General features: G+C 48.1%; 1 protein-coding gene across 1 annotated transcript; it reads left to right on the top strand.

Annotated features, from left to right (window-relative positions):
• Positions 1 to 1,211: 1,211 nt before the first annotated feature.
• On the top strand, positions 1,212 to 3,764 carry FOXD1 (forkhead box D1). The gene has a single exon (XM_069492507.1). It carries the CDS (start codon positions 1,627 to 1,629, stop codon positions 3,043 to 3,045), a length of 1,419 nt encoding a protein of 472 aa, XP_069348608.1. The 5' UTR covers positions 1,212 to 1,626; the 3' UTR covers positions 3,046 to 3,764.
• The last annotated feature ends 6,087 nt before the right edge of the window (positions 3,765 to 9,851 follow it).

Below are 9,851 nucleotides of genomic sequence, written 5' to 3'. Positions count from 1 at the left end.
TACAAGCATTTTAGGAAACACAAAAATCCAGAAGGCATGGCTAAGTGTGAATTCTACAAATTTTTAGGATTCTCCACTAGCCAAAATAAATTTGAGTTGCTGATAAAGAGAGGTATCTTTAAAATAGTAGTATATATTTTATTTCCACTACCTTGTCACCTGAAAAAGAAAACTGAATAGAACTTCAATCTCATACCAAAATTTTCATTTCTTTTGATCCAAAGGTATTGGAAATATTTAATAGATTTTCCAAAAACACATTTTTAAAAGTTGGTCTTAAAGTTATCTATCAATGTAGTTTCTATTATTAAGCCTGCCTGAGTAGAAATGTGTTTATGTGCCAGTAATTTATTTTGAGATTCCTGTGAAATGCTGATTGGAATGTTCCTCTTACTGAGAACTATATAGTCCCTTAGCCCATTATGAACGAACTTTTTGAGTCATTCCCAGGTTCAATTTTTTGGTGTGTATGTGAGTTGTCACTAAAATTTCCTATTTCTTCTTCGAATTCAATTATTACTTTCTTTATTCCCATGAAATTTGTCAGATCCCATGAAATTTGTCTCATTAGAGTGGCTTAGTTTAGCTGTCAAGTCTCTAGGGCATTCAATTGCAGATAAGTGACTAAAACGCCAGCCTCACAGCATTTTTATTAACAGATGGCAGAAAACAAACGTCTTTGGAGAAAAACTGAAGAGAAGGGGTTAAAGGGTCAATAAACAATTATTATCGTGCTTAAACTGGGGGGTTTCTCAGAAGATTCAATGGGGAGCCGCTCGGCCAATCTGGAGGAGCTGGGACACCCCAACAGACCTCAGAGCGTTCTCCAAGGACCACCTCAGAAGATGGGGTGGTCATCGTCGGGCTAGAAGGCTCCTAAAGGCCGTCCAGGGGTCAAACCGTAGTGTCACAGGAGAGCTCTAAGGTTAGGGTGGAGGGCTAATTGAGAAGGAGGCTGGGAACTCTAACTCAGTCCAGATCACCGCTGGCCGGCGCGTTATTTCAGGTATCAGCCCCTTTGGCAAGAAATAGTGGGGTCCTCTCTCCCTCCCACTCTTCTCAGTTGCTGCCCCCTCCTACGGGTGAATTTTCTCTCCCGAGCAGGGCTGATTTCCTAGGCTTTCTTTCCCTTCCCTCGGCAGCGCTCTGACGTGCACACCATGTGACAGGCCCCCTTCTGCTATAAGCCGAGGAAAGGTCCGCCCTCTCCTGGACTCAGCCCTGGCCTCGCCGAGCTCTGTTCCTAGACTCTCAGCCGTCCCGCATTCTTCTGGGCGCCCGCCACTGTGACTCGCCCTCTCGGGTCCCGCCACCCCCTCCTCAACTGACCCGGCGAAAGACATTTGAAGAGGGGAAGGTCAAGTCCTCCGCCCGGGCCGGGAGCGAGCGGAGCCCCGGGAGCGCAGAAACCTCGCGGCTGCGGCGGCGGCGGTGGCGCAGGAGTTACAAAGTCGCAGCGCGAGACTCCGCCGCCGCCCGGCAGCCCCCGCGCAGCTCAGGTAGCGGCGGCGCCCCCAGCGTGGCGCCCCCGGACCGGGCTCGCTGCCCGGGACCCGGGCTGGGGCGCAGAGGGAGCCCGGAGCCCGGCGCCCCCATGCGCCGCCCCGCCGCCGCGGTGCCACAGCTATGACCCTGAGCACTGAGATGTCCGATGCCTCCGGCCTCGCGGAGGAGACAGACATCGACGTGGTGGGGGAGGGCGAGGACGAGGACGACGAGGAAGAGGAGGACGACGACGAGGGTGGCGGTGGCGGGTCCCGGCTGGCTGTCCCCGCGCAGCGGCGGCGGCGACGGCGGGGCTCGTACGCCGGGGAGGACGAGCTGGAGGATCTGGAGGAGGAGGACGACGACGATGACATCCTGCTGGCCCCGCGGGCAGGGTGCTCCCCGGTGCCCCCAGGCCCAGCCCCGGCAGCGGGGACCGGAGCCGGTGGGGGCTGCAGCGCGAGCGCAGGCGGCGGCGGCGGCGGCGGCGGTGGCGGCGGCGGGAGCGCGGGCGGAGGAGCCAAGAACCCGCTGGTGAAACCGCCCTACTCGTACATCGCGCTCATCACCATGGCCATCCTGCAGAGCCCCAAGAAGCGGCTGACGCTGAGCGAGATCTGCGAGTTCATCAGTGGCCGCTTCCCCTACTACCGGGAGAAGTTCCCCGCCTGGCAGAACAGCATCCGCCACAACCTCTCGCTCAACGACTGCTTCGTCAAGATCCCCCGCGAGCCGGGCAACCCGGGCAAGGGCAACTACTGGACGCTCGACCCCGAGTCCGCCGACATGTTCGACAACGGCAGCTTCCTGCGCCGGAGGAAGCGCTTCAAGCGGCAGCCGCTGCTCCCGCCCAACGCCGCCGCCGCCGAGTCGCTGCTGCTGCGCGGCGCGGGAGCCGCGGGGGGCGCGGGCGACCCGGCGGCGGCCGCCGCGCTCTTCCCGCCCGCGCCACCGCCGCCGCCGCATGCCTACGGCTACGGCCCCTACGGCTGCGGCTACGGCCTGCAGCTGCCGCCCTACGCGCCGCCCTCGGCCCTCTTCGCCGCCGCCGCCGCCGCTGCCGCCGCCGCCTTCCACCCGCACTCGCCCCCGCCGCCCCCGCCGCCGCACGGCGCGGCCGCCGAGCTGGCCCGGACCACCTTCGGCTACCGGCCGCACCCGCTGGGCGCCGCCCTGCCCGGCCCCCTGCAGGCCTCGGCGGCCAAGGCGGGCGGCCCCGGCGCCTCGGCGCTGGCGCGCTCGCCCTTCTCCATCGAGAGCATCATCGGAGGCAGCCTGGGCCCGGCCGCCGCCGCCGCAGCCGCCGCGCAGGCCGCCGCCGCCGCGCAGGCCTCGCCCTCTCCCTCGCCGGTGGCTGCGCCGCCCGCGCCCGTATCCGGCGGCGGAGGCTGCGCGGCGCAGGCGGCCGTGGGCCCGGCAGCCGCGCTCACCCGCTCCCTCGTGGCCGCCGCGGCTGCCGCCGCCTCCTCTGTCTCCTCGTCAGCCGCCCTGGGGACTCTGCACCAAGGGACTGCCCTGTCCAGTGTCGAGAACTTTACTGCTAGGATTTCAAATTGTTAATAACGCTATGTTAGCGCGCTTGAGAAAGAGAAGGTAGGAATCCCGGCTCCTTTTTGCATCTTGGTGGTGTGGTGTTTTGTTCGCCCCTCTCGGCGCGGCCCCTCCTGACCTCGCGCGCCCATTTTCTCCGCTTCGGATTCTCGGACGAAACTGTGTTTGGCAACACTCGGGCGCGCTTTTCGGCTCTGCGGGTCCCTCTATTTATGCAAAGTCGTCCTATGCTGCAACCCCCGACCTGGGGTAGGGAGGAAGAGGGTGCTGGTGGGGGTCCGCCCTGTCTAGGCACTAGGGACTTCCTTGACTTTGGCAAACTAAAAACAACAACAAACAACTAAGCCTTTCTGAGGTGTAGAGATTCTCAGGTCAGGTCCAGGCGTTAAAAAATAAATACTGTTCAAAAGAAGAATAATACAGAAATAGCAAAGGTCTCAAAGAATGCCAGCGAAGCAATACTTTTTTATTTGAGGACACTTGTCTGGTGTACTTTTTCATGAAAAGGAAAGAATGATTAACATGTTTACACAAGAAAAGTCAAAATTATCATTTCTTATTTTAACCTGTGTTTTGTATCATAATAGACATGCGGAATTTTTATTTTGTACTTACTGCGTATTCTTTACAAGGAGAATTGTAAATTTTACTGGCAATTATTATTGTACTATTCTAATGTAAGGTTTTTACACTTTTTCAGAAATAAAATACTTAATTTTCAAAGAAAAGTCACCAAAATAATTGGCTTCAGTTGTCCCCTTCTTAATTTGTTTTCTGTTAACAAAAGTTTCTATGTGGGATAAGTAGGAACCCAATATAGAATAGACCTAAATATTATTTTTAAAGAGAATTTAGCAAAAGCGTCTTGCCATGATTTTTCATTTTTTCATGTTGACTTCCTAAGTCAAAACCATTGTAGATCAGAAATTATTTTTAAATGACTCCAAATAAAATGAATTACTTTGGTATACATTTTCAAATCTGATTCTATTCCATTTTTAAGAATGTTGAGGCATTTTGAAATTAAAGCCACAGTTACCCTAAGATAATTTTATAGAAACTTTTAGTTTTATTTTAGAGCTGCCCACTTCATTTAATTTCCACTCACTGTTTATCACAGTATTATATCTGCAAAAACTCTACAACATGATATTATATTGTAATGAAAGCAAAACAAGCAGAGACGATTTCTAGTTTTAAAATATTAATAGAAAAAATTAAGAGATGGTCATCAATTAAGTAGCTTTAAAGTCTTTGCATATATAAAATATATCATATTTGAAAGTTCTAGTATTTAAAGTTACTATTTTTGACATGGAAGGGATTCTAATAATTGCATAAAGAGGTTTTTTTTTTAATCTTAAAAGGCAAACGTTGAAATTGCAGCTTAAATGAATAAGTTAGGGTATTAAAGAGAAATCTTCAACTTTAGGATAAATATATGCTCTAAAGAATAAAAATGGCAATATATCAGGTGTTTGTTAAACTAATTATATTTATAAAATTTAGGTGATTTAGGATATCTCTTTTAAAATTTTGTCTTTTTATTAACTACTTATTGCACACAATTCCTAGTTCTTTGAAAAAATGTGAGATACTAGTTTTGATGACTATAGAAATTATTGTGGCTCTAAGTAAAACCAAGGCATATCTAGTATATAATTTAAATGCCTAATATCAATGGAGATTAAATCTCTTTATTCAATTTCTCTAAAATGGACAGGTATATATCTGAGGATCTGCAGATTTAACTTGCCAAGTTAATGAAGTCTGCATTATAGGTCAATATTTTGCAGTGATATTCACTCTTGACGCCTTGTCTCTTTTTAGGGAGAAAAAAATGACTCTCTCGGGCTCAAAATGAAGTTGTGTTTTTTACTATGAAATGTTTGGAACCTGTCAAACACACTCAACCCTCAATCTCACCAGTGAATATATAGATACAAATTGAAATACTGTTATACTAAAATCGTGTATACAAAAGTTACTTTTACCCTAGCCTGGCTAAGAGGAGACGTTGAACCTGAGAACGTCGGGATCCCACGCGCCGCCCTGGGTGGAGAGGCGTTAGCAGAAGCAGCCAAGCGGCACAGGCACTGCTGGGGCGCCTTATAGCCTCTGTAACGCACAGATCTGAAATACAGGTCTGAAAGTAATTAGGAAGAGAGAGAGCCAAAAACAAAACCGTTTGTATTTTTAAAAATTTTGCATGATGCGTGGATGTCCTGAAAGTAGAGAATCCCGGCTAATCTCTCTCTTTCTCTCGCCCCTCCTCTCCTCTCTCTCGTTCAGATTCCCCAGAATTTAAAAAGCGCGGGGACGGGCTCCACCTTCCGGGGTGTCAGTGTATTTAAGACAATGGCAGGAAGACACTGGGCGATCCAGCGCTGGCCTCGCTGCGAGTCCCAGGGTTGGGGTCCCGCTTCACTTTCGCCCTCTGGGGCCCGCAAGGCCTGTTTCTAACAGATGGAGCACAGTGTGAGCCCCTGGGCCATAAGACCATTCACACCCCACCCGCCTCAATTTCGAGCGTCGTGTCCTGAGGTTCGGCTCCGCAGCCTCCGGGTTTGGGGTTCCGCTGTTGGCCTTGCTGACCCCGCAGGCCTGCTCAGCGGCGGATGGGACTGGGAGAAGGTAGGGCCGCGGCGTAGGTGAGACATGAGCTGTGAGAGGTGTAGGCCGAGGGCTGCTGGGCGAGGACCGCGGGGGAGGCATGGAGTGACACGGGGCCGTGGATCGTGGACGGGCGAGCCAGGAGCGCGGGGCGCGCCCCGTCAGGCCGCGCAGGCGAGCAGGTGCTGGAACAAAGGCCGCCGGGCCGCCGGGCTACCGCGGCCTTTGATGGGCGAGGACGTCTCCTCCTGGGGCTCCTCATTCGCATGCAAATCCAGCGCTGGTCCCCTTTTCTTTGTAGGCAAACAGAAGGATGTTTGTGTGTTTGTAGGAACGAAGCCTGCTTGAACAAGCCTTCCTCAATAGGCTGGGTCTCGAAAAATAAACCAGTTGGACAAACATTGGTCACCAGCTCTCCTCCTCCCAACTACAAAGTGTGGATTTGCTACAACTCATTAACCCGACGCTTTTCTCCCCTTCTCCTTGTTTCTCCGCTCATCAAACGCCCCTGTAGAGCCTGGAGACAAATGACTGAAGCTCAGTCGAAAGGGAATTGCAGTTAATAGGGAGAGGGATATATTGGGGCTAATGGTTCAGGCAGATCCTGGAGAAGGACCACACAAAAAGGAGCCTCTTCATTCACGACTCTCTTGTGTTGCGGAGATTTAATCTGCAGCTAGATTTAGTCAAATGTTATCTATTGCGGGGTAATGAAGCCCTTATGGATTGAATGGCTCCTTGTACCACACATGGTGTCATGACCTTAGATCGTTCCTTGGTTGGTTTCTTTTTTTCTCTGTTGGATAATTATTTTATTTCTTTAAAATAAGAAGTTAGCGCTTCTGCTCAACAACGTGTTTCCTCTCCCTCCCATCCCATGCATTTATTTAAGGGCCACTTCTCTTCCTCCTAAAAAAAGAAAAAGAGAAACTGTGGAGGTGAAGGAAAAAATTGTGAAGACCGTTCTCATCTTTTACTCACTGAAGCTGTTTACCATCTCTACTTCTCTGGCCCCTACTCAACCGCCCTTTCCTGCCCAAACTTTCTATTGATGGAATGGAATTCTGGATATATTTTATTATCAAAATTCTTACAGTGAATGTAGTAAGCATTCATCTCGGAAAAGGCTTTTCTGCCCTTCACAGTTTTTTTCTTTTTTATAAACCCACCATTTCTTCCTGTAGTCTGTCCTCTGAGAGATCTGGGGGAGGTGGTTATTCTGATGGAAGGTGATTATTTTGATGGAATACCAGCCTGTGTCATTTATTAAAGGCTGTCTGAGGCCAGTGGTTGAGGCTATGCCTGTTTTGTTTTTCTCTCTCTGGCCCCAGTGGCTCTGATTTCCTTGCTTGACCAAGGACCGAGCTTGGAGCTGCTAACCATGTTATTACAACTGCTATTGATGGGTAAGGAGCTGATCTTACTATCCAAAGCCAGGAATTGAGGACTGTAGTTATAATTTTAAAATTTTCTGCTGGCTACACATTCTGCTCACACCTGTTTTTATTACTGACTGAGAAAAGTCATTTGGGGGGCAATTTAAAGGTCGTATCAGCATCAAACTCAATCCAAATCAGAAATCTGTCCAGGAACCGCCCTAGTCTCTCAGGGCTCCTCCAGGGGGGTAACCATGCATCTAATTGGAATGCCAGGGGGTCCCCCATCCCCTTTAGAACTGAACCAGACAAGGACAGGCCTGGGGAGCAGAGGACAAGTGAAGTGGGCTCAGCATTGTCTGCATTCATTCTTGTCTCTGCCGGTTTCCTGGTGGTGCAGCTGGGTCACACACACACATACACAGGCATGCACGCTCATTGCCCATCAGCTGCCACTTGCCGCCCTTCTCCTCTATGATTTTGTAATTAGACATATGCCTTTTGTTGGTAAATGTGTTTGATGTCATGGCCAGTGAAATGTGGTGTGTTTATAGGGCAACAAATGTAAATGTGTAAATATGTTTAGTGTAAAATCTGGCCCTTCAACTTTAGCAATAAATACCATGCCAACTCGGATACAATTACATCTGACAGAAAGATGGAGAATCTGATCATGACCAGCTGCTCAGGGCTCTTTGGGGCTTATACTTTCCCAACTGAACTCACTTTTCAGATAATTTCTTCACATGTCACATCTCTCTAATCACATCTTTCCCTTGATGTGAACAGCTTGGGCTCCTTTTTCTTGTTGACCCCTCTGGCATGCAGGAAACTTCCTGGTTTATTCCTCTAGCTTCTTTACCAGGAAAATACTGGTCAGTAAGAAGCAGAACACAGAGAAAACAGCTGATGATTATCATTGATCTCTTTTTGAGTCCCGAGTTTCTAGGCATGATAGGATGGCTAGGAAGAGAAATGAGGATAAAAACTATGAGCTTCTGAACCATATTTATAATTTTTCTTGTCATTATCATCAGCATCCTAACTTTAAAACCTGTTTTGAGCTATTCTAACTTCTAAAAGTAAAAAGAAAAAATTTTAGGGAAGTATAATGTACAAATTCTGATGACTTTTCACAAAGTGAACACATATGTACAACCAGCATCAGATCAAGAAGCAGATGTTATTAGTGTCCTGGAACTCCTTTCCTGTCTATTCCCATCAATACCATCACCACACATTGACTTTTTAAAAGAACTTTCACTAATATTTCTCTTAACTACACTGTGAAATCATGAGAACAAGAATTATTATTGATCCCATTTTACAAATAAAGATCTCAAGGCTCAAAAGAGATTAGATGACTTGCCCAAGGTCACAGCTACTAGGACTTCAGCATTTAAATCCCATTTTATTTTCATTAGAGCACATTGCTAGTTTGTTGCCATCATTGTGATTTATTAAACTCCCACAGTGGTAGGGAAGTTGCCTTAGAGGTCGCCGTTTAGAAGAATCATTTATTTCGTACATACATTTTTTCTCCACATTCTCACCACACCCTCCTCCCCACCACCTCCACCCAGGTCTTTCAAGAACCTTGTTTTAGGTCATTTGGAATTGATAGCTAATAATTTCAGAGGCATCAGCTTCCTCCACCTAGATCTTTCTACGTTATACTCTCCTAGCATCCCTTCTTACCTCCCACTTTTTATATCAACTATCTTTAAAACATTACACACAAACATACAGCTTACCTTTGTGCTATTTACCCATTTCCTCTGCTTCTCTTGCTGATTTTTAATGGTCAGGATCTGCCAGTTTAGAGCTTTTTGCTAAACTGCTAAGCCAATCTTAAGACCAGCCATAGGGGCGTATCCTCTCTGTGTAGAAAAGGGAAGAATATGTGAGGAGTCAGATGAGCTGATTTAACATTTAACAAGAAAATTAAATATTTTTCTGAGAATGTGTCCCCCCACTCTCCCACCCAGACACACTCTTGAAGAGATTTTACAGTCTTTGAACAGCTGCACATGAGGAGGCTTGGGCCAGTCCTTTTAGCCCTTATACAATTGATCCACCTGCCTGGCCAGAGGTCTCCCTAAAATGCTTGTGGGAGAATTCCAAACTATCTGCCAGCTGGTTCTTGCATATTGTCACCCAAAAACCTCATTGAAGCCTGGCTTCCTCAGGCTGGGACTCTGGTGGCTGCTTTGTCCCGTACAGAGACATCCAGCACAGAGACACCCACGCTAGAGCCAGTACAAGGATTGTGCCTCATTAATTGTGAGCTGCAGAGTGCAAAGGAGAGTGCATATGGCAAGCTTTCCAAGGGACAGTGCTTAATGCAAGAGAACATTGATTTTCTAGAGCAAATGTGTGTGTGTGTGTGTGTTTTTAAGACCAGAAACATTTTTCTTTTTAATTCTAGACTTAAAAAAACCAAAACTCTATTCCAGGAAGAAAAGCAGTCAATATCAGCAGGTTTATTTAGAGAATCTGGAAAAGTCTGATTCTGAATTTGAAATTAGGAGGTTTGGAAAGATATTTTTCTATTCTTAAAGTGAGAGTGACTTTATTTTTCAAGATGGGATGTTTCCCTTATACAGGATGCTTCTACTAGGAGACTGTATCTAGCCTGTTAAGCAGAATGCAAACTGTATGGAATGTGTCCTAGGCCCAGCCAGTCCACTGAGCACTAGGAGAAGAACAGGTTTGGTGTGGGGGTGGGCACAGGATGAATCTGAAGCTCTGGGGCTTGGCCTGCATCTCCCTATCCCAGAGGAGCCAGGCACAGACCTAGGATTCTCTCTTACTTGCAACTACTGA

Source organism: Eulemur rufifrons, chromosome 17 (assembly GCF_041146395.1).
Source record: "Eulemur rufifrons isolate Redbay chromosome 17, OSU_ERuf_1, whole genome shotgun sequence".
Classification (NCBI taxonomy): domain Eukaryota; kingdom Metazoa; phylum Chordata; class Mammalia; order Primates; family Lemuridae; genus Eulemur; species Eulemur rufifrons.
This window is presented reverse-complemented; position numbering and strand designations above follow the sequence as displayed.

Excerpts from the sequence above, each read along its gene's own strand:
- FOXD1 (XM_069492507.1), top strand. The coding sequence starts at position 1,627 with ATGACCCTGAGCACTGAGATGTCCGATGCCTCCGGCCTCGCGGAGGAG.